The sequence below is a fragment of the Aulonocara sp. 'chitande type north' Nkhata Bay genome, linkage group LG18, assembly GCF_057382095.1.
Source record: "Aulonocara sp. 'chitande type north' Nkhata Bay isolate Kocher_YH1m ecotype deep benthic linkage group LG18, A_spYH_male_GT1.1, whole genome shotgun sequence".
Taxonomy (NCBI): Eukaryota; Metazoa; Chordata; class Actinopteri; order Cichliformes; family Cichlidae; genus Aulonocara; species Aulonocara sp. 'chitande type north' Nkhata Bay.
This window is the reverse complement of record NC_141361.1, coordinates 6,221,407-6,245,404: the sequence shown is the minus strand read 5'-3', so window position 1 is coordinate 6,245,404 and position 23,998 is coordinate 6,221,407. Positions and strand designations below refer to the sequence as shown.

General features: G+C 40.2%; 2 protein-coding genes across 8 annotated transcripts in view; one reads left to right on the top strand and one right to left on the bottom strand.

Annotated features, from left to right (window-relative positions):
* The first annotated feature begins 380 nt into the window (after nucleotides 1-380).
* On the top strand, nucleotides 381-21,366 carry LOC147307852 (WD repeat-containing protein 37). Of its 7 annotated transcripts, none has more exons than XM_086272818.1 (16): nucleotides 381-553; nucleotides 3,427-3,594; nucleotides 4,802-4,837; nucleotides 8,320-8,416; nucleotides 8,728-8,823; nucleotides 8,949-9,013; nucleotides 10,037-10,123; nucleotides 12,577-12,712; nucleotides 12,985-13,056; nucleotides 13,275-13,319; nucleotides 13,639-13,715; nucleotides 13,797-14,034; nucleotides 15,017-15,158; nucleotides 16,100-16,234; nucleotides 16,490-16,604; nucleotides 16,794-21,366. In XM_086272818.1, exons 2-16 carry the CDS (start codon nucleotides 3,457-3,459, stop codon nucleotides 16,923-16,925), a joined length of 1,611 nt encoding a protein of 536 aa, XP_086128944.1. In that variant the 5' UTR covers nucleotides 381-553; nucleotides 3,427-3,456; the 3' UTR covers nucleotides 16,926-21,366. The 7 variants fall into 7 exon arrangements, with proteins under 7 accessions (XP_086128944.1, XP_086128943.1, XP_086128945.1 ...); XM_086272817.1 differs by having other exon boundaries at nucleotides 13,794-14,034; XM_086272819.1 differs by lacking the exon at nucleotides 4,802-4,837 and having other exon boundaries at nucleotides 13,794-14,034.
* LOC147307848 (inactive double-stranded RNA-specific editase B2-like) overlaps nucleotides 20,982-23,998 on the bottom strand; it is a 37,428-nt gene continuing 34,411 nt past the window's right edge. The window contains exon 10 of the mRNA XM_086272815.1: nucleotides 20,982-22,603. Coding sequence (XP_086128941.1) covers nucleotides 22,412-22,603 — 192 coding nt within the window. The 3' untranslated portion in view covers nucleotides 20,982-22,411. The remainder of the gene's footprint in view (nucleotides 22,604-23,998) is intronic.

The window sequence follows — 23,998 nt, the reverse complement described above, 5'->3', positions numbered from 1 at the left end:
GTCGATTACTGTCACGTTTTTGTTTGTTTGTTTGTTTGTTTTTTTGTCATTTTACGGATGTGTGTTTTCTGGGATTTTTAAGACCTGGTTTTAGAGCTTGGACCTTTTCCTAGACCCTGTTCATTATGTCCATTATTAGAAAGCATTTACACCAGCATGATTAAAACCGCTTTTAGTGCTTTTATTATATCTCTGAAATGGCTTCATTCCCTAATTTAATTTTCATGAAGCCAAATTTACAAAAACATGTAATTTATTTGTAAAAGCTCCATAAATTTAGACTAGTTTGTTTTTATGTGGCGACAATCAAGAAAACAAGAAACTAACAAAGTCTGGATGGAGTTTTGCTGTGACCGGCGTAGGCTTTTATTGCGAAAAAACCTCGGACCGGAATTGGCTTCGTTATCTTTTCTCGCGTAACGGTACCCGTCTGCTGTCAACGCGGATTTTGGACAAAACCTGCGCAGCATTCTCAGACCTTGAAGAAAATGTTAGCGACGACATCAGTTCCCATCCACTCCCGAAATAAAAACGAGTATTTGTAGACTTTCTGGTGAGTTGGCCTCCATGTTTGAGCAGGTTATTTTCACCGTTAGCCCGTTAGCATGCCTGGCAGCACCAGCTAATCGGGGAAACGTTAGCTTGGCTAAGCTGGGCATCGCCGCTTTAAATTGTCTAGAACTGCTAATGTTAAGGTCCACTTTTTCCCCCAGGTATTTTCGTTCTTTTTAAAACCTTAAATGCTATTTTTTTTAAATAAAAAACATTTTATCCAAATGTAATGCAAGATAATGTGACCTTAGCGCTGTTTTCTTTGCGCTTACACCAGTGACAGTCAGCAGGAGGAACTAGGCACCAGACAGCTAAACAAGGCTGGTTTTATTCCTCAGAAACGGGCAGTAACGGATAGACGACTCTCTGATGTCTGTGATAGTTTCAGCCTGACTGGTGATTTAAAAACGCATCTTATTTGCATGTTTTAGTATCCAGACACCTTTGTGTCAACTCAAGGACAAATGTAACACACACCAGGCTCAGATGTGTGTGAAGACTGATTTGAACATCCAAAAATTAATCTTCCTTTCGTGTTTCTCTGTGTAGTTGAACCTAAATTACTGTCCTTTCCTGAACCTAATCCAACTGTTTTGTTGGTTAAATATAACTGAGTAGTTTTGGTTCTTAAATCCAACAAAACTTAAAACCGAAAAAAATAAAATTAAGAGGTCGACGATGACTGTTGGTTGGCACACAGGGGCCAGACCTCTTTTCTCGGTAGAAAGGGTAAAGTCATCCAACGCAACCTGGCGTTCTTATCACCTCAGCCGACTTCTGATAATCTGTTTCTGGCAGTAAGCAGTGAAGTGTAAACATTACTCAAACCTCAGAAATGTTCCTGGAGCAAAACACACACATAGGCTTTTTGTGTAAGTCAGATGGGGTAAGTAACTTGTCATTCGTAATATTTAGATTATTTTAAAATACATACATCTCAAGTGATGGGTCCTGATGAATGTATGATCAGCAGGCTTTCTTTTAACATCTTAGAAATTATTCAGCTGCATAACATGTAGGAGTGGGCAGGATGTTGATCATCCGCTTCTATCATGGTGTGGGATTTTGTTTTGTAGTTATGATTCATGATAAACAAGTTAAACGCCAACCTGAACAATTCAAAGAGGAAAATATTCTGCTCTCTCTCACTGATTTATGAAATGACAAGAACGAGTCAGTGAGTGCTGCCCACCTGATTTTTTTTTCTTCTTCTCTCTCCTGTATCTTTAGAACATTTAATGAAGTCATGAAAAATGTTGCATTCATTTTAGTTACAGCCCTTAAAATGACTGACCTGGCCCACCCTCATAAGGAGACATGAGTGGGTGGATGTCAACTCCATAAAGTTATGTTCCTTGGGTAAAATATGTGTTTTTAAAAAAATGCCCAAGTATAAAATCATCTAAAAACACTGATTTTCTGGCCACTTGTGCCATGATAAACTGGTATTGGCATTAACGGTGATATTAAAAGAAAAATTAATATTGGGTTAAAATTGCTCAAATGACAGGATCATAATTAATCCAGTGTTGGGTTAAGGACTTTGCAGTTCATCAGTGACTCTGTTTTCTTTCGTTAAGTACTTTATTGTAGCCACAGATAATTATGCTTGGAGTAGGTATAAAGTTAACTTTACTGAAGTTCTCTTATAATGCAAATTAAAATGTTTGACATTTTGACTCAACTTTATGTACTTCAGAGGTTTGTACCTGAGGCCTGGGCTCACAGATCAACAACTCCTCGTCCTTCTTTTCCTCTTTTGTCCATTCTTCTATTTATTACACTAAATTTGACATGAGACCTTTTCTTTTTCTTTTTCTTTTTTTTACTTGCAGATTTCATGTAATTGCATCTCAGAGCCATAAGTAACCCTATTTAAAACATTTAAACTGTTGTCACTCCAGAGAAAACACTTTTGAGTGTTCTGCCGTCTCTGGCGTCCTTCTCTGGTGCTGTTATTTCAGTTTCCTCTGTTGGAAATTCTGATGCTTTTTTAGATTTAATATTGTAGACCTTCTGTTTTCTTTTTTAAAATAAAACTTTAACTGCTTCCTTTCTGGTAAGCTTACAGGTAAACTGGTTTCCTTGGGTAGAGAAAAGTGGGTGTGGCACTATGCAGATTGGTTTGAACAATCCGGGCCAGAGCAGGCCTGCCAAAAGGTCCAATCCAATGTAATTTTCTCTGTATTTTGTCATGAAGATTAATGTTGTAATAAATAACCGAAGGGTTAATGTTACCTGAGACAGGATTTTATTACAGTAATATATCTTTGTAATCTGGAAACAATTATTTTGTTTCTCCAAAAACCTCTCTGCCTGTTGCTTCATCCATTTTACAAATGTATTATTTGTTTCCAGAATGAAGTTAAAAAGACTGAATATTTCAGAGGTTTTTTTTTTTTTTCATATATTGCATGTGCAGCCGTTTCTTGCATAAAGTGAGAACATTTCTATTAGTGAATGTAGCAAATCTACATGTCTAATTATTGAATGAGCTTTTGGCTGTTGTGAAACCATAATCTTTTTTTTTTCTTCCAAATATTGCTCGTCTCTCACTGGAACATTTCAGCTTCTTCTAACAAAATATTGAACACAGACAGTTTTCAGTTTCTGGAGCTGAAAGAAAAGGTTGTGATGTGGTTGTTAGCTTCTCAGTTTCTATCCCAGTGGGATTTATTAAGCGTGCTCGCTGAGCAACACTCTGTTTCACACTCATTCACTTTGTCATTTCACACATTCACACGTGGAAGCTGCCAAGTGCAGTACTTGGCAGTGGTTAGGATTTCGTCTTGATGCTTTGCAGTGAGTGAAGAAGACTGGATCTGTTCTCTTCGCCCTTTGGTCAGCCTCTCTTTTGTGATTTTATACTTTCAGTCTGTGGTTGCATCAAGTTTGAACGGAGGGATGCCAGTGGAGAGCGGGAGTAGCGCTGCTGCCCGCCAGGCCAAGCAGAAGAGGAAGTCCCACAGCCTGTCCATCCGCAGGACCAACAGCACTGAGCAGGACCGCTCCGGCCTGCAGAGAGACATGCTGGAGGGACAGGTGATGATTCCTTAAATTGTACCCTGAGAACGGATGAAAACTGCCTTGTATTTCCAGCTACTCCTCTGGAAACGGCACTCCTCTGCTGTCTTTCAGCATTAGCCTGCTGCTGTCCTGCTGTTTCTGTGAGCACCCGTAAGCACTTTGGTTGTAAGCCTAAGCCAATTAGCTTTTAATACAACCGTTTAGAGGACACATGATGGTTTATATTGTTGCTGGCTTGCCACAATTACTGGATGAGTGCTGTAAGATTGTTTTCATTTAGTGGATAAACAGATGGATTTAGAACAGGCTGAGCCATTTGAACTTCGCTCGGGTGGATCGTTCAGCTCAGTGGTGTTTGTTCCTGTTTCTCAGGTGTTAAAAACCCTGCTCGCTTTCTCTGTGGCCTGCCAATAAGGAGCTGAAATACTCGTAGGATGCAGGGTAAACACAGCTTACCTGGAGGTAATTATCTGAATCGAGAGTAAATCAAGAAAAAAAGGGAGAGGGAAAGGATTAGGAGCCTCTGAATTAAGACTTGTCTTCAGTTAGAGGTGCACATGTAGAGCAGGGAGAGTTAAAGCCTGTTGAACTGAAACACAGTTCACTGGCTTGTCTCACCTGCCTGGTGTACCTGTAATCTAGCCACTTACAAAAATCACTGAAGCACCTTTTTATTGCAGTTTCTTAAAGGATCAGTGCATGTCATTTATTTGCCAGGGGGCATTTTAGCATTTGGCTTTAACATACTGTCCAGCACCTTCAGATACAGGATCGTTTGTTCGGATCAAAATCAATGTGCGTTTGTTTCTTGATTTAAGGTAATTTATTGTTTTATTTTTGCGTTTGTATGTTGGTCCTTTTCACATGTCACAGTAGGAAAAGCACAGATGGAGGTCTTTATCACTTTACCACCATTCAGCAGCTCTAGTTTACTGAGACACCTGAGCGTAGCGGTAACATTGATAATGTTGTCAGCAGCATCCGTGCTTTTCCTGCTGCAAGAAAGGTTCATAACCTTAAGAAGAAGAAATTGTGCAAATTTCTTAAATTGCAAATCTAAAACTCCCTGAATGTGGAAGCTGAACTTGTGATCATGCAGTGAAAAGAGGTTTAAATCTGTTGCAGATTTAAACCTGCTGAAAGCGCCTGTTTCTAACCAGACGTGGTGTAATCCCTTCCTCATGACTTTTTGTTTTCTCACTCTGGTCCCTTTTGGTCTCAGTCCTCTGATAATCTGGAATCCTTCATGAGAATGGAGGTAAGTTTCAGGTGTTTCGCCCTCTGTGTTTCAGATAATAGTGTAACTTCCCTCATAGTTTGTAGAGCTTTAGCATTAGTTGTATACGTTTGGTGTAGTTTAGGCTTGATTAGTAATAGGTGGAGGTGAGGTGTGGTCGTTGCTGCACTTCTAGTCTCCTTAAAAAATGTGACTATTTCTAGATTACAGGATGTTTTCTTTTGTGTTTATTTAAATAATATCTACATTTTGCAGTTACAAATAAATCAGTGTTTGTGACCTGTTTAGTATGTCTTTGAGAGAAGATGGGATGTTTTCAGCTCTGTGAACTTGAGGTGGAAAAGTTGTTCTTATGCAAATCACAATAGTGCTGCTCTATGTAAATAATGATGCACATGAAGGATGTGACTTCAATCTTGCATATGTTTCTACTGATGTGAAGAATCAGCAGGTGTTTGAATCTTACATCACCTTCTTTATATACTAATCCTGAGTCTGTAAGGAAATAGCCTAATGTATCAGTGGATTTTGGTTGTATTCAAAATCTGTATCATGCCTCTTTAGACTCTCCCTGCATTTGTAGGTATCGCTGTCAACTTGCAACAAAGGTTACAGGAAATTCACCAAATGTAAAGCTTTTATTTGAACATCTGTTTACTCATGTGAAAACAGAAAAATAATAGTCATTAGTTATGTTTCATTTCAGTCGGTTCCTGGCTGAACTTGTCTGTTGGAAACATGTCACTCTCCAGCACCTGGCCAGTGTATTTACCCAACATTGGACCCGCTGGTTATGTTGAATCCTGTGGGATCAAGGCTCATATATGTTAACATATTCTGACTTCTCACATGTGCGTAAAATGTTCTCCACACCGGTAATAAGGATTAATATAAAGGAATTTGTCTTTTGAGCATAAGACTAATTAAAAACATAAGATTGTTTTGCATTTTGCCCTCATTTGATTCATTTTAGGCAAAGATTTTCAGTCGTTTTGGACTTTGAGATCTCATACCTCAGTGTGCTCTAGTCTGTAGACTTGTGGCTTCACGCAGCAGTACATGTATCATCATGCAGCATTGTGTCGTAGTCAGCCCTCTTTTTTTTTTTTTTCACGTCATTATCTCAAATGTAGCACAAACCCTTTAGCCTTTGAATGCTGACCCACGACCGATTTCTATGTAAGTAGCTGCGAGCACAAAGGCAGTCAAAGAAAGAAGGCATGCTTTGTGCAGAGTACACAACGAAGAGAGCTCCACACACTGACCCGTTTCATCGTGACTGGCCAAAGCTTGGAGATCTCTTCCACTCCGTGCTTGTGTCGAAGCTGCTGACTCAACTACAGACGGAAAGCGACACAAAACTGTTTACTCGCTGTGAAAAAGCCTTCTCAGGTGGATTCAAATCTGACTTATAACACTTGATTTTTAAAGCACTGGACATTTTGTCAGTGCTTTTTATGTTTGTTTGTTTTTTATTATTTTAAAACTTGACATGAATATTTCAAGGAGAAGTAGGTCTAAAAGATTGGCTAATTTAAAGTGGAATAAAATATTAATATATAAATTTTTTATAGCACTTTTTGGGCGTGGTCGATAGTGTGCATTTTATGAAATGCGCTCCTGGAAAAAAAATAAAAGGCGCTCGAAATGACTGTTGGTGCCAATCTTTAGTCCATCTAAAGGCCTAATTATAATAACAAACAAATATTACTTCAAATGTTTTTTTTGGAAAATATTTAGTTTTTTTGTTTTTTGGGGCTAAAAAAACAGGGCGCTCATGTAATAAAACTGGGATTTAAAGGGTTAAAACAATGAAAATATAATTAAAACTTGACATGGATATTTTAAGCAGAAGTAGTTTTAAAAGATTGACTAATTTAAATGACTTTTTTAACAGTTGTTTGAGGATGTACCCTCTCCTCTCACATACTCTTCTCTTGTAAAGTGCTCCTACAGACTATGACAAGGTTAATCTTTTTATACATTTTTGTGGTCATCATCTTTGGAGGTGATGACTTTTGCCCTCTCTGTACATGTGCTGGCTGTCGTTAGGGTAGAGTTCATCACCAGTCATGCTACATGTGTCCAACTATGCTGTTTTTGCAGGCATGCTCAGGCGCAGTGTGGAATGCCTGACGTGAGCACACCCTCAGGTGTCATATATTTCATCATAGTTTTTGTCCTTGGGTATTTGTTTTTTACTTATTGTCGAGTTTAGTTTATTAGAGCTTCTAAAGCATGAACAGTTGTCTGCCTCTGTGTTGGTCTTGCTTGGTGACCTGACCTCTGAGCTGGATAAGGGGTGAAGAGGGAGGATGGATTTATTTATTTATTTTTTAATCAGAGGCAGTTACTGTGCAGACTTTCCCATCACATTATGTTGCCTTTGGGAATAACCTCTAAAAAATGTCTGAATTTGTGCACGCTTACCTTTTTTTTTTCTTTTTTTCTTTTTGTGTCTTTTGGGTTTTTTCTGTTAAATCTTTTGTGCTTTTCATGTAATTTAAAGAAACTTGAAAGCTACAGTTATCAAATGACTCTTAACCTAAACTGCAGTGATTAATGTCCCATTGATGGACATTTTTTAAAATCGTCTAAATATCAGTTTAACCCATGACATTCTTTAAAAAAAAGTCAGATATTGTGTATTTATTTTTATTTGTATATCAGTCCATTACAACACATTATAGATTATTTAAGGAAGTTTAAAGCACATTGTAAAATGGGATAAAGAGAAATTCTGTCCAGAGTTTCCTTTTATAGCAGCAGTAGTCTTGCAGAATGGTATACATTTGTCAAAGCCTGTTTGTTTGCCCTATAAAAACACATTCAGACCTGTAAGGCACCAAGACCTCCCCAGTGCTCTGTAACCATCTCACTGTTTCTTTCACTTTTATGGATGATTTTACTAATTCTTTCCTTCTTTCCTGCCCGAGCCTGAGTTCACGATTATTTCCTTCCTCCAGGTTTATGGTGTGATAAGAGGCTGTTCCTGTGCTTTGTTGCAGTAAATTTGTGCTGTTGGTACCAGATATATAGCCTGCTTGTTCTGCAGGCTTTCTCACTCTGTAATGTTGTTTTCGTGCTCAGAGAATGGATTGAAATCTATGGGAGAACTCTGCAACAGGATGGTAGAAGTTTACCTTCCTAGGGAAAACGTCTTTGTAATGCCTTATTTTTGGGCAGCGCCAGCAAATGTCTGAAGCATTTTTTGTCATGTTTCACAGTCAGTCCTGATGCATGCTCAATGATCCAGGTTAGAAAATGGCACAAAGTCGATTCTATTCAGGGTAATGAAATCTTCCTCCCACTGAAAACATCCAGAGGAAGCAGTTTGTTTGCCCTAGTCAGTGAAATTAAGTTAGATATAATTTAGTTAATCCTTCAAAATAAGTGGGCAGAGGCACGTCAGTAAGGTGGCCAAGTGACCAGAACAGCTTCTTTGGATAATCCCTCATATTTCCACGTTTTTTTAATGCTCTCCTTTTTTCCACCCTCTCCAGGACTCCAAGCTGCCTCTGTCTCTGAGGAGCAATCTGCTGGACCTGTTCAGTCAGATCGAGAGGGAGTTTGAAAACCTCTACATAGAAAACCTCGAATGTAAGTTCCCATGAAAGCAGAAGTGATTGCTCTAGCTTTTGTAATAATTCACTGTGCAGCAAGAGACCCAACACAAAAACGAAAGCAGTTTGCATTTCTTAATTTTATTCAATGCATTTAACTTTTTTTTTTATTGAGATGCATGAAAAAAAATGATAAATTCCTACAAAATAAAATGAATTTATCAGTTTCTGTGGCCAAGTAAGCAGAAAGCTGCTACTCAGCAATGGAGAGTAACTTGCTAACCCTGCTGTGGTGAATAAAACGACACATTCAGATGTCTTTTAATGCGCGACATGTTTGACTTTCAGTACGCAGAGAGATTGAAACACTGAATGATCGCTTGGCTGCAGAGGGACAAACATTTGAAGGGGCGGATTTAGCAAAAGGAGCACTTAAAACAAAAGGTGAGATTCATGTACAGTTATGTTATAGGTAGCATAGATATATTACTCATCTTTTTTTTTGATTGTTTTAATCCTCTGACCTTTGACTTCTCTGACTTCTTTTTGTTTTTGTATGAAATTCACAGCGAGCCACAGCACCAGCCAGCTCTCTCAAAAGCTGAAGACGACCTACAAGGCCTCAACGAGCAAGGTAAATCGAAAATGTTTGTAAATTAAATTGTTTTATGTATCTGATATTATAAGTTACCAGTTTGTAAGGTTTTGGAAATTTTCTGTAATTATTGCTTATTAAACAGAGTTTCTGTAAATCCTTCCTTCACAAAAGATCTGAAGTTCAGTTTTTGTGAGCCTTTGGGTGCTTTTCATTATACTAACGTGTTTCCTCATTTCCTCCAACTGTGGCTCTTCCTTAAATGAGCTCAAAATAATTGATATAAATGACCCCAGAACTCAGATAAAAGGTAGTTACTTATTAAATACTTGAACTGACAAAAATAGCTGATTATTATTATTAGCAGTAGTAATACTGTTTGTTTTAATCTATATTGAATATTCCTTTTAAACCTTCCAATTTATGTACAAGTGTCTTCTTCTTATAAGTTCTCGGCTGTTTATTTACCTTCATTATTATAACCTGAAGGGTAATAAACGGTGTGGCTGTGTAAGCGTGTCAGTGGTAAAATAAACAACTACTTTGTGTGATGATTCAACATTTTGCCATAAAATTATTTCTTTATTTCAGGTTTATCACACATTATGTGTGATGGCACATTATTCATATCATACATTTACCATGTTCTATTATCTGTTGATTCTTACTCACAGCACAACAAAGGAAGCACAGTGAGAGTAAACTGTGCCGTGTAGAGGTGCAGCTCGTATACGTCACCTCAATTTAAAAAACAAACAAACAAAAAAACAAGACTTCAGTATAAATGCATCATTTCTGAGCCATGGGAGGAGAGACGAAGCTCGTTGGCATCATGAAGAGCACCCTTAGTCTATTTTTAATATTATTTTGTCCATCTCAATTATATAAAGAAAACAACGCAGTAAAAATGTTCAGTGTCACTTGTTTTGCAGTCAGTAAAGACAAAAATTTGAGGAGGTTTATTTAGCGCCTGTTTCCGCTTTGTCCGTGTGAGCTCACATGACTTTTGAATGTTAAAGAAAAGAATTGCTTTGCTTTCTTTTTTCACTTTTTTGCTTGTAGCCGCGTTCAAATTCTTGCCATGCCAGAGTAGGTGGATCCCGCAACTTCAGCGTAACCAGCTGGGAGTTGTGGGGTGGAGACTCATGGGTAACTTGTTGATTTCTTCCCCTTGTGTGCCAATATGCATGAACAGCCCAGCCAGGGGGGCGAACCTCCCTCCCCAAGAGACTTGGTCATCCAAATGTAGGCTTTTGAGCTTTTCTCTCATTACCTGCGTGAGATAAACCAGCTCTTTATCATCTCCCTAACGGGCCTTTTCAGTTGCACCTTTTTATTTCGTTTTATGCCGCTACCGTCGGCATTCACATAATGGTACACTGTGGAGGCATCTTTAACACGGACCAGCTTCAAAATGCTTTTTGAGGAGCATTTCCTGGCTGCTGTAGATCATTGCTGGCAGAGTCACGTGTGTGGCCTGCTCAAAAGTCTTTGCCTATAACAGATTTTGCTTTTTTAAACAAAAACGTTTAGTTTTTACTTGGATTACTTTTTAACTGTCAGTATTAATGGTGACTTTAAATATTTGGGTGACTTAAAATGACAGAAAACCCAAACATATCTTCATATTTGTTTTAAAACTTGGCCGTAGGAATCCCGAGTTACTTGAACTTCCTCAATTAAAGTAACAACCCAGACAGAATGACTCATTTTCCTGGTAAAAACATGAGGTATGATCACAGTTTTTAGGTCATGGGACTCTAAAACTCAAAAGCCTTACCATAGCTGTTTTATTTATTTATTTAATTTAAGATCCCCAAGTGGGAGTAGTCAAAATACTATGTATTAGAAAATACTATTTTCTAATACATAGAAAATGGGGACTCTTCTGTTGAAAACTGCTCAGCTGTAGCTGCATGTCCAGCTCTCATCACTGCTGATGATCCTTCATCAGAAAGTTGATGTTTGCTCTCTTTGTGAGTTTGAGGACTTTGGTGGCCAGAATGATACTTATGCAGAGCAGCCTGAAACCAGCAGCCGAGTGGGGGACCCCGAACAGAAGACCAGCTGTTATTCATACCGTGGAGTGATATATTAAATAAATAATTCACACTTTTAACTGATTATTTTACTAAGAAAAGCAAAATCTCACTGTGGCTGTGGCAGCCTGCACTCTGACACTACAAACTGCAGAGAGTCACTGCTCCATAATTCTTCTGCAGCGCTTCGCATTTCCTTAAACCTCCCCAAACGTCCCTGTTGCTGCTTTTTTAAATGTAACATGGTGCGTTGATGTTACAGGTGCACAAGTTATGGATTAATATCATTCCCAGTGTTATAACAGAAGACATAAGAAATTACTTGCTTCATATTATTTATTTATTTTTGTACACGAGAACGTACTGCTCTGCTTGCTAACAATCACAACCGCTGGTTCACACCCTGTCATCCGTTTGACTATCATTTGTTGTCTTCAATCCTTCAGATTTTGTTTAATGTTTCTCTTGATTCGTGTATCAGATGATTGATTTCTGTCTTGATGTTCTCCTACTTTGTTTCAGTTGGAACTTATTTAGTGGTCTGTGCCCAAAACGAACCAGAAGTCCTGTTTGTATCATCCCCATCTTTAATGTAAACGTCTCAACAAAATCTTGATACAGATGACAAAAACTACTCCTCGGTTTCGTGTCTAACCATAACTTTGGCCGCTTTGTTTTCTTTTTTCCTCCCTCTTTTTTAGTTTTAGTGATCCGCAGTACTGATACCGTATGAATAATGCGAATGCTTTCATCTGGGTTTGTCTGGTAGTTTGTTTTAAAGCTCGTCTGAGTGTGCGATTGCCAGTCTGATACTTCAGGAGCTTTAAAAGAAACAGGAACAAAGATATTTTGGTAAAAGCTCTTGAACCCAGTGAATAACACTGCTGTTCACCAAAGCTAATTAGCACTGGCATACTATAAGGACCCTGCTGAGCAGCTCCTCAGTGATCCTCAGTCCTGCTGACCTGCTTCCTCCCTCCCTCCATCAGACCAGGGTTCCTACACAGCTCGAGAAACTGATGGCTTAACAATAAAATCTGTGATCAAATTGAACTTTAGATTTAGTAACATCTTAAAACTTTTATCCCCTTTAAAGAATAAAAAACAAACAAACCAAAATGCCAAAGAGGGGCCCAGAGAAAGATGACAAGTGTCAGGAGAGACAGTGGGGTCAGGGATTTGGTTTGTAATAACAGAATTATCAGTTATTTATTTAGTTTTTAATTTAGTTTCAGTTAGTTTCCAGAGCGAGTTTACACATTTCAGTTCAGTTGATTGTTTAGTTTTTATTATTTCCATTGTTAGTTTTACATTTGTCTGGGGCCTCACACTGGGTGTGTTGAAAGATTTGACCAATTCGGAAAAGACTTAAAGACATTTCTTACATATTTTTATGTAAGACCCCTCAGTCACCTCTAGTGACATTATGGATCCTGGAATGTTTGGGTTGGGGGGGGGGGGGGGTTTGAGAAGGTGAGGTGTGTAGGAATCCTGTTAGGGACACGTCTGGGATTATCTGGGATTTCCTGGTCAGTGTTAACATTGGCTTGATGTTACCATCAGATTGTGTCCAGTTTCAAAGCGACCACGTCCAGAGCGGTGTGCCAGCTGGTCAAAGAGTATGTGGGTCACAGGGACGGCATCTGGGACCTCAGCGTCACCAGGACCCAACCTGTGGTGCTCGGGACAGCGTCTGCAGGTATTTTCTTTTATGCTCTCGTACTTTATTTACGTCATACAGTCTTATTTTTTCTTCATTTCTGTGGCGGTGGTTTTGTCTCTAGCTTCATCTTCTGTCTTCAAACTCAGAGGTTCATGTGTCTTTATCTTTCCTTCTGTTGTTTACAATGTCAACATATTTAAACATGTTTAAGATCTTTTTTTTCCTTTCCAAGCTGAGACCTAAACTAAAGCGTGATGGACAATTGTTAATAAATAAAAACTCAGACTGTCCTGTGTGCTTTCCAACAGACCACTCTGCTATGCTGTGGAGCATTGAGACGGGAAAGTGCCTCCTCAAATATATGGGTCATCAAGGATCAGGTAGAGTTAGAAATGTCCAACCCTGGAATTGCTGAACCAGCACGTGATAATCTCTTCTGTTTAAGGAGTAGATCCTGCAGCATTGTGACCTGCTAAAATTGTTATTGCACAGTGATTAAACAGCCATCATAAAACTGGCAGTCAGAAAAACATTACTTGGTATACTATGCCTCAGTGGTGTTTGTCATGTGACAGAGTGCATATCTGTGTCTCCACAGTGAACTCCATCAAGTTCCACCCCACTGAACAGATGGCTCTAACAGGTAACCATCGACAGTATCAACATAACTAAGAGTTAAAGCTGAAGCAGCCAAATCTGTGTTGCGTGTACTTATTGCAGCAGCTGGAAAAATAAAACTGAAGTGAAATATTGTTTCCATACATCTGAGAAACCATAACCCAGACACGAGAAGGCTTCTGCAGAAGGACTGAAAGTGTCAACGAATAAGTGCTGTTGTCTTTTTACTGCTGGTTTTAACCATAAAGTAAAACATGGACACAAATGGAGCATTATTTCTTTTTATTAGTTTTTCCTTGACTCTCAGCAGCTGTTTTACCCCTTTATCTCTGCCTCCTCCACAGCATCTGGAGATCAGACAGCTCACATCTGGAGATACATGGTGCAGCTGCCGACTCCACAGCCTGTTGCTGATATCAGCGTAAGCTTTCCCCCTTAATATTTTAAAACTTGTTAGTGTTCCTGTCGTCAACGCCTCTTCCTCTCCCTCCTACATCAGCAGCAGACACCCTGTGAAGACGACGTGGACTTCTCAGACAAAGATGAGGCCGACGGCGAGGCGGAGGGGCCGAACGACTGCCCTTCCATCCGTGTGGCGACTACAACTCTCCGCAGCCATCAGGGTGTGGTGATCGCTGCTGATTGGCTGGTTGGGGGCAAACAGGTTGTGACGGCTTCCTGGGACCGAGCCGCCAATCTGTACGATGTGGAGACGTCAGAGCTGGTCCACTCACTCACTGGTAGGAAGACGAAAGTATTGAAATATGAAATATTGTGTTTATTATAAAAATGTGGAGCCCACACTGAGAAAAATATGCCTTTCAATCTCTCTGAAGTTGACTTGATGACATTTTATTAGTTGAGTTGAGTTGACCCAACTTCTGTGAAGTGTTTTTGGTTATATTGTCAGATTTGGTTAGTTAGAGCAAAGCTGTGGTTCTCCTTTCTAGTTGAAAATGAACTGTTTAAACATTTCAAATCATCTGTTCTGCACTACAGTTATGAAATTCTGCTTCCTTTTATGGTGCTGATCTTATTTCATTGGCATGTATTTAGTCATCTCCCTAAAGTAGATGTTTATTATCTCAGAGATGTAATTGTGTTGCCCTTAATTCTTTCAGTTTGTATTTAAAACACAGATGACCTGTACAACTTGGAATCTGCCATTTTTGAAAAGCAGGGAATCGTAAATCTTCTCCCAATTACGTCAAAGCAGAAGAGGAATGCAGTGAGAATGTAATCGGTTTAAATCGCCACAGGCCTCCTCTGCTCCTGAGAGGAGGCCTGTGGTGTTTCTAAGGCGTGTAGAAATGTAGTATCAGGCCCCACGTTTGTGTAGTTTCAGACAAGAAAGTATAACATTCAATATTTCCTAACGTTTTTGATTGCCTCTGTGATGGACGTGCTTACACTTGCCTACTGATGTCATGTCAGACAGTGGAGTTTGTATCTGTCTGACTGATGAACAAAAACCAGGAAATTGGGAGGGATTGTGTGTCATTAAAGGTGCTGCAGTCAGTTTTGAACTGGGCGGTGTTCAGCCGAATGAAGGTCTCTCTGTGAAATTGGAATAAATTAAGATATTAAACGGGAGATGGTGCAGTGTAGCTGCACTGGAAAACATTCCTCAGTGTAAGAATGGCAGCTTTTAAAAAGAAAGATAAACATGAAGGGAAAAAAGGAGGTGTGTATGCTCCTCACTGTGTGCTGCTGTCTCTTCAGGGCACGACCAGGAGCTGACCCACTGCTGCACACACCCCACCCAGCGTCTGGTAGTCACCTCGTCCAGGGACACCACCTTCAGGCTGTGGGACTTCAGAGACCCGTCCATCCACTCTGTCAACGTGTTCCAGGGGCACACTGAGTAAGCCGAACACCCATGCATCCATCTCTATCTGTTGCCTTTATGGCAGGTGGTTCATAAAGAGCACTTTAGAGTGCTGTAGTACAATTAACCACAGTGGAGTGGAAGCCCAGTTATTTTGCATTGGTGTATAGATGCATACAGCTATGTCTCAAATAATGTAAACTTTCATACATGTTTCCTAACGTGTGTGTTGTATTAGGAATAGAGAGTTTGGCTATAAAGACAAAAACCTTTTTCAGTACCATTTTTAACGGTCATTTCTGTTGCTGTAAGCCACAGTAAAGATGGATATTTTAATGAGGGACTTTATGGGGACTAATAGTCAGTTCTCATTCCTGAGTGCTGGTGCTGCTTGGTTTCAGCTGCTGGCATATTTGTGCACAAGCTCTTCTTTGCTGGTGACAAACCTGTGAAATGAGCTTTGCACACAGCAAGAGACTAACACTGACATGGTCACCAGAGAGGGTGGAAGAAAATTCAGCGACCTGTTACACGTGACGTTATGCTAATGCAAAGTGGGCGGGGCTGGAATTACTGTTTGCTTCTCAACTTTAAAGCAGCTTATTGGAGCTACTACCAAGGGAGTGAAGGAAAGCACAGATGGATATAAGATTAGGTGGAAGATAGATCTATGTAATCAGAGTTTGTTCTTTACAGTGACCATCTATCAACTTCAGAGTGAAGCACGACTAGTAAATCATTTAATATTTGCACAGGGCTTTATACCACCACTGCCCCTTCACCCACTATCTTTACTGATGATAGATATCTGAAAGAAATCCACTATAAAACATTACGTTTTCAGTTCCTACCTCCTAACTGCAATTAGGAGGTAATGGAAACGGTTACAGCGGCTTTAAAAGGAAACAGAACAAGAAGCTGATGAAATGAAAGTTTTCTGAAGTCTAAACTGGACTTGTTTTCTCGTCCTGTGGCAGCACGGTGACGTCAGCAGTGTTCACAGTGGGAGATAACGTGGTGTCTGGGAGCGACGATCGAACCGTCAAAGTGTGGGACCTGAAGAACATGAGGTCGCCCATAGCAACCATCCGCACAGACTCTGCAGTCAACAGGTGTGTAAACCTGTTTATATTTATGTCATTAAAAAGTAACGATTATAGGAAGGAATACATTAAAATGACTACGCAGGTCTACTAAAAATCTACAAATGTATTTATAAGGGAGCAGAATTGAGCTTAAAAGGCTCAGTTTTAAATGTCACAAACATACGCGTCCCTGCTCTTTCAAATATGAATGTGATTTGGCTCTGATTAGACCATATACTGCAGATAAAGCCTGACCCTGTGTTCCCTGTTTACTCCTTTCAGGATCAGCGTGTCGGTGAACCAGAAAATCATCGCTCTTCCTCACGACAATCGGCAGGTCCGGCTGTTTGACATGTCCGGGGTGCGACTGGCTCGACTCCCACGAAGCAACAGACAGGTGAGTGCGAGATTTACCATTTAAACAAAGACTAAACCTCCACTAAGAATTTAAGCCACAGAAATAAAAATGAAAAGTGCAGCCTCTTGAAATTTTCTGTTTACTGCTTAAGAACAAGGATGCTCAGGATCCACATCAAAGTAAAAATGTCACCCTCACAGCTGCCGCGTCTTCTGTTTTATGATTTAGGGTCACCGGCGCATGGTCTGCTGCTCCGCTTGGTGTGAAGACAACACCACCTGCAACCTGTTCACCTGTGGCTTTGATCGGCAAGCCATCGGCTGGAACATAAACATCCCTGCTCTGCTGCAGGAGAAATGACCTCCTCCTACTGTCACCTTACAGGGAAATGCCACCAAAAGTCTGTTTGGAATATCAAACACTGAAACCTTTGAGTGGGGTTAAAAGGCGGCTGGAGAAAACTTGTCTCGTACCTTTGTGTCGATGAAAAGTTGTCTCATGTTGTAATGTACAGGATGAAATTCCTGTCGTTTCCAGCAGCCGTCTTTTGAGCCCACGGGGGGGTCGGTATTTGTACTCGATGTCCTTTGAGCTCTGTTCTCCTCCTTTGTTTGGGGTAAAGCAGAAAAAGGCCTTGCACTTGCTGTCTACTCCATCTGTCACGCTCACTAAATCACCGCTGCCAAAATATACAAAACACATTTGTGGTCTTTGCGTGGAAGTGATTTAACATCTGGAAAAGAGAAAAAAAAATCCTGTGCATCTCTAATGAAAAAAGCACACGAGCTTCTTCTTTGCCGCGAACAAAAACGCATTCTGTTAATGCTAAATCAGATCTGTGACGTGCTGACGTTTCTGCTTGATGCTGATTTAAAATGCAATACTCTAAATCTAATCTGTGCCACTAACAGCAGATTCATGCTGGACAAAGACAGCGGTCTGCTGCTTTAAAGGATCCACTCATTATATATCATTAGTTTTCCCTGTTTAATACACTGCAAGAGTTACATCAATGAAAACTTATTTGTGAAACTTGTTTACTTTCTGCGTCACGTACATTTCCTAGGTTATAGTGCAACGTGGCAGTGGAAGCCCTCACTGCTGGAACGCTTGAGTCTCATGTCCTGCACTGGGATCTAACAAAGCGTTCGTTTTCAGCATTCACTATTATATTTGACTTTTTTTTTTTTTTCTTCGTTTTTCTTGGAAACTGAAATAAGTTTCCAAACATTTTGTTTGGCTCCTGGCTCTGTCTGTAACTCGCATAATAAATGAAAACCAATAGTTATGAGAGTGTAACTGAGGACCAGTAAGCTACAATACAGGCTGTAAAATGACTCCTGCGAGTTCTCGATGTGAGCCTGCCGACGTTCATCCAGTGGCCGCTTGTTGGTGAGCTATCATGAAACTTTAGCAAGTAGCTAACAATTTTACAAGAGTAACTGGTACTGCAGCAAAACATTACACTACTCCACATAACCAACTGTCTGTTTGAACTATAGACTGTATATAAAAGATGCATGTAGCCACTGTGATGTCACTCATTGGTTTTAGATGAGTGTATTAGCGACGGTTGCTCGGAGCCACCGTGTTGGTATCCAAAAGGCACCAACATGGTATCGATGTCCATACAGTGACCTGTGTTGCAATACCTGTCAGATAAAGTCGCCACACCTCCAATTTTGAAGCTAACAGTAAGCAAATGGATGGATATAGGAAAAAAAAAAAAACCTGTGTAGAGTTGTTATGGGGGAGGAAACTATCTACTAGGCTATAAGCGTTTTTCGCTATAAACAGGCTCTTTAATGCGGTAAAGTTGGGCATTTTAACACGGCGCTCTTTGTGAATTCACTCACTTCTGGAGCCAGCCTCAAGTGGACAGTAGTGGAACTGCAGTTTTGAGCACATCTTCAGTTTTTAGCTCTAAAAGTTGCTACTTATTGTTTATGGATATTAATGTTAGCTACTTGCTACTAGCTAACGTTGCATGCTAAATAATGTAGACTCTTCAGTTAAACCATGTTGGGTTTATTATTAATCCTCAGTACATAACCCCTGACTGCTCGTTGCTGTCATCTACTGCAAAACCTAGCATTGAGTCTAGCAGTGAGTCATGTGCAGGTGTGTTACCAGACTACGCTGATCTATGACGCAGTAAAGCATCCACTGGCCTTGTTCGTGTTTCAGAGCCACTTTTGATGTGTTGGTCCTATCGATGTTTAGGACATTTGTACTACTGTTGTTTTGTTTGTTTGTTTCACATCACTGTTTGGTTTTTGCCAAGGCTAACATGGGTCAGCATGCAATGACTCTTTGGCATCCTGCATTATTCATCTTTTTTCTCCGTTTCCTTGTTCTCCACCTGGCTTCCAGTAGTTTGCTGGTTCTTCTTCTAGTCTTTTTCATAGTTTAACCCATTCAAGAATTCTCTAAATTTAAGTAGCTGTAGTAGCTGGTATTTGACCCTGAAACAAGTCCCACATTGACAAACTGGCAAACCGTCACCCTAAAACTTCCCGATTGGTCCTGTGGTGGAAAGTTTTTTTTGGTGTGATGATGTCACAGCTATGTCAAAGCAAGCATAAACAAGTGATGCACTTTTTAAAAAAAGTATCTATTACAGTTTTTCTTTTTGCTGCTGCTGTTGGAAATAAATGTTTTTCTGGTAACTTTTGGCTGTTGGTCAGCTGACATGGTGGCACATAACCTGAAGGACTTTAATGGTCAGGATGGTGGTTTTGAAAAAGGGTAATATCTCGTGCTGGCAGCACAGGGGTTTGTCTCACTCCAGTTTGTGCAGCTCTGTTTGTGCTGCAATGTTCAGGACGAACCTTTCCTCGCTAGAATTTTAATTAGAGACTCACTTTTGTTTGGAGCCAGTCGGTGTTAAACAGCAAAATCAGGATTTGCTCAGATAGAAATGAAGATTTCATGTTTGTTTGTTTTTGTTTTTTTCCCTGTGTGTTTATCCCAGATCCAGGAATCCAACAGGCATGCACTTTTTTTTTCTGCAGTGCAGACATCTGATAAAGGAAAAAAAACATCCACTTTAAATGAGCATCAAAGAAGTGTCGTCAAACGTAGAGATCGATCTGTTGAAATGTTCCCTTGTCTGCTCAGTCCAGCTGTTGTACCAATGCCTGACATGATTGTAAAACCTTTTTGTAGTTTATCGCAGTGCCCTTTAGTGAATAGTGTTGAAACGATATCGTGGGGATTCTCTTGTGTGTCACATTTTTTTAATGGTACTTCAAAACAAGTGAGCACTGTTGCGACGTGTTTACTGTTACTGGCTTCGCTTTCCCACTGCCACTAAAAGACTCAGCCAAAGCTGCATTTGAGGGAATGGGAGACTCTGTAGTGTGTGTGTGTGTGTGTGTGTGTGTGTGTGTGTGTGTGTGTGTGTTCCACTCGTGAGTTACAGCAGTGACACAGTAAACAAGCACAATTCATGTAAAACTTATGTTTATAATTGTGGAGCGTTCACTGGTTTGTAGAAAGCACACTGATATGATTAACATTTTATCTCTTCAGTGGGAACAAAATACCTTTTTATTTGTTTGTTTGTGGGTAAACATGGTCGAGCTTTACTGCCGCCTTTTGCAACCCTGAATATTTACTTTCCAGCAGAACTGTTTGATGATAGAAGGTGTGAAAGGATCATTAGTCTGAATAAAGTGAAACAAGCACAGAGGTCTGAACTTCAGTGTTAGTTAAAGTTTAGGGAAGCCTGCCACAGAGGCTGGAACAGTTTTAAATATCAGGCTGCAAACATGTTTGTTTCTGCTTGGTTGGACATCGTGAGACCATTTTTTCAATCTTCTTTTGTGTGTGTGTGTCAGTTTTGTTGCTTGATAGTGATTTTTTTCATTCACATTCACAGAATTCATTTTGTCACTTATGCCAGGGAAGACGCAGGCAGAGGTTTTGTTTTGTACATTTTTTTTGTGGTTTCTTTAGAATTGTTTGCACAGACAGGATTTCCTTCCAGTATCAGCATTACTCATATTTATTTTGTATTAAGCTGTATATGTTGTTATTGTCAGAGCTTTTGCTAACTTACGAGAACACAAAGAACTTCAGAGATCAGTGAAATCTAAATAAATGTGCTAGGAGTAGGAGGTTGATAGGAAATCTCAAAATTGTATCAGGAAAAAATGAAAACTGATTCGGAAAATGACGAGCAGCGCTCTCAGGCTGTTGTGCAGGGCTGTGCTCTGATGTTGAAGATAAAGTGACGCCACACAAGAGACTGAAAATGGACTGATTACATGAAGTAGATGAATAATCTGTAGTAAATACCGACGCGTTGTATTCTTATCTCGCATGTATATGCAGAGGTGGTCATTATCTTTAAAGTTGGGGCTCTAATCTGTTCCTCCGGCCGTCATCCCTGGTTTAATGACAGAACATTTGTGTGTGTGTGTGTGTGTGTTTCCTTGTTGACTTTTTCACTGCACTCGACTGCTCTTTCCACCAACACTGAGCCACTTTGTTACCACCTTCACGACTCGCCAGTTTTAACCGAACGTTAAGTTTCATCTTTCACGCCATCAGAAAAACCCGATCACTGAGCATCGCCCGTCATTAAGCTGCCATCCTGAACCCTCGTCAGACTGTGGTCTCCCGGTGTTTAAACTGTGTTTTGTGTGGTCGATGTAAAACAAAAACACAACAGCTCACAGTTCTCCAAAAAAAAAAAGAAAAAGGAAAATGTTACTGAGTTTTGTGGATTATAGCTGTGCAACGAGGAACAAGCAGTCGCTTGTGAAACAAAAATAAAACATTTGTGCTGTTTGAACATTTGCTGTCTGATTTGTGTGTGCGTATATTGTGTTAATGTCTTGGGACATTTTTAGGACGGAGGCTTTTATTTTAAATTTGTTGTGCATTTGTAGATAAAAACAACACAAACTAACACAAATAATTTTATTTCCAGTGATAAAAATAGTTGACTAATATAGAAGACAATCTGCATGTCTAATAATGGAAACTTCATAGTATCCAACACCGATGGCTTTCATAAGAAGTTCTCTTTTAGGTCACATTCAACAAAATGTAGTTTTTCCTATAAATTAACATAGAAACACATTAATTACAGATATTCCAGAGACTTATTTTAAAGTAAATTAAAGTTAGATTAAAAGGAGAAAACGGGACTTTCTTGCTCATCAAACCTCGACTCTACAGTTTGTAAAGCACACCACCTACCTCTAGGGGGCAGTGTGCCATCACACTCCTGAGCCTACAGCACTCTCTCCAGCCTACATTAAGATAATAAGACGTCAAACACAACATTTCTAAACAGAATAAACAAGAACACAAAACTTGTGAGGAGGGAAATCTTTCAAACTCAATGTTGGGACTCGCTTCTGATTCACGGCTAAAATTTCAGTGTCGCTGGCTCAGCTGGTTGGTTAAGGTTGGGATAAAGTTTGTTACAGTACATTTATTGTTTTAATTTCTCACAAGGACTGACACGAGCTGTAGACCTTTATTAGGACACTTCTGGAAGGTGAGGATATGCTGGCCTATCTTTACTTGTACAAAAGATTTGAGAGGTGCTATTAGTACAATTGCTATTCACATTAGGGACCTCATGAAGCCCTCTTGACCCTCTGCATTAATTATAACGCATCAGGACCAAAACAGGAGGAGATTGTTCATTCAGACTGTTAGTCTGTTATCTAACAGTGTTGTTACGTTGTATTAATCTGCAATTATTTAACTTTGTCTGTCCCAGCTCTGTTCAGGCCACTTTTACTTTTGTAGTTTATTATAAATAAAATAAAACTTCTTCGTGATGCGGTGCCAAAAGGAAAACCTGCAGCCTCCATAATCACCATTTAACGCTCAGTTTTTGACACACTGACAGTGAAGTGACCCAGTTTTGGCGGTTTCCTCAGCCACGTCCCCAGACCACCTCTCTGCAGAGCGCTGCTGAACTGCTGCACCGCCCTCTGGTAGCACTGAGCAGACATCTTGGAAGCACAATACGTCCCTGTTGTGGATTCTGCCCCGATTACAGGGTTGATTAGCTGAGAAAGAAAGGCAAAAATAAACAGTTAATTTATTGCAATATAACTCTCTGGTTTTATTTATTTTTACAGTTTGACAGTCCAGTCAGTGTGCTGCACTTCTTAAATTATATTTTCAGGTAAAAATATTTCTCTGCCTCTTCAAAATGACACCTGTCTAGTGGAAATGGACAGGTGTCACTTTGAGATGACGCAGGAAACTCTAAGGTGGCACTAATGACATTAACGATGGCTCCAGGAGAGGTGGAGATTCAGCAGCTGGGACCTGGGAGTGACATGCCTGGATGGGCATTAATGTTGTTCGTCATACCCAGCAGAGTGTGACAAGTCAGGACGTCAGAAAAGTGTTCAAACTAAATGTAAATGAGTAAAAGACGGTTTTCAAATCCGTCTGCTGAAGGAGGAAAGTTCCTACAGTCTGACAGCCAATTATGGTCCAGTGTGAAACTTGGGTCCTGCTCACACCTGGTATAAACGGGTAAGTATGGAGTCTGGAGAGCCATGAAGGGATGTCTCATTCGCGTTTGTTTGCCTGGAGCGCCAAGGAATGGACCCAGTTTGTAACTTCCAGCTTCCATTCTGGAAGTGCACTGCTGCCTCCCACCAGTGAAGATCTACAACCCATCTAGTCTTTGCTAGCAGAACTGATTCCATCTCCAGTCTTCAACTCCTGAAAGCAAACAGACGCTGAGGAGAGTTAAAAACCCTCCACATTCATTCAACACCTTCAACAAGTCTTAGCTCCCTTTAGGGATCACCACAGCAGATCATCTGAGTCTAGCACACACCATCCCTCTGTATGTCCTACATCCATGAAGCTCCTCTCTGGTCTTCCTCCCTTCCTCCTGCCTGGCAGCTCCATCTTTAACATCCTCTGTCAAATATACCCAAATATACCCCATCCTCCTCGGCACTTTGTCTCCACACAGCTTCGCCTGAACTGTACTCTCGATGTACTCGCTCCTGATGCTGTCACTCCCAATGAAAATCTGAGCACCTCCACCTCAGCCCCCTGTCTTTTTGTCAGCGCCACCATCTCCACGTTGTAAACCTTCCCTTCCACTCCTCCTGCTATCTTTCTGTCACAAATCACGCCTGACACTCCACCCCTTAGTGCCAGGGGTAAATGCTTGATCCCAAGTACTAAAGTAGTAAGTAGTTTCTTAAAAACTACATCTTTCCTATGACTTCAGACATAAACGAAGCCAGAAAACTAAATACCAGTGATGCTCGGAGGATTAGTGAAGTTGGGCTGATCTGCTACAAGAGATTTCATTAGGCTTAAATAAGCACATTGTCTGTATTCCTTCAGTGGGACAAATAGCTTCAGAACAGTAAAAGATTTGATATTGTGTGATACCGTCACAGTGCTATGAGCGATCTTTCCTGGTTTTC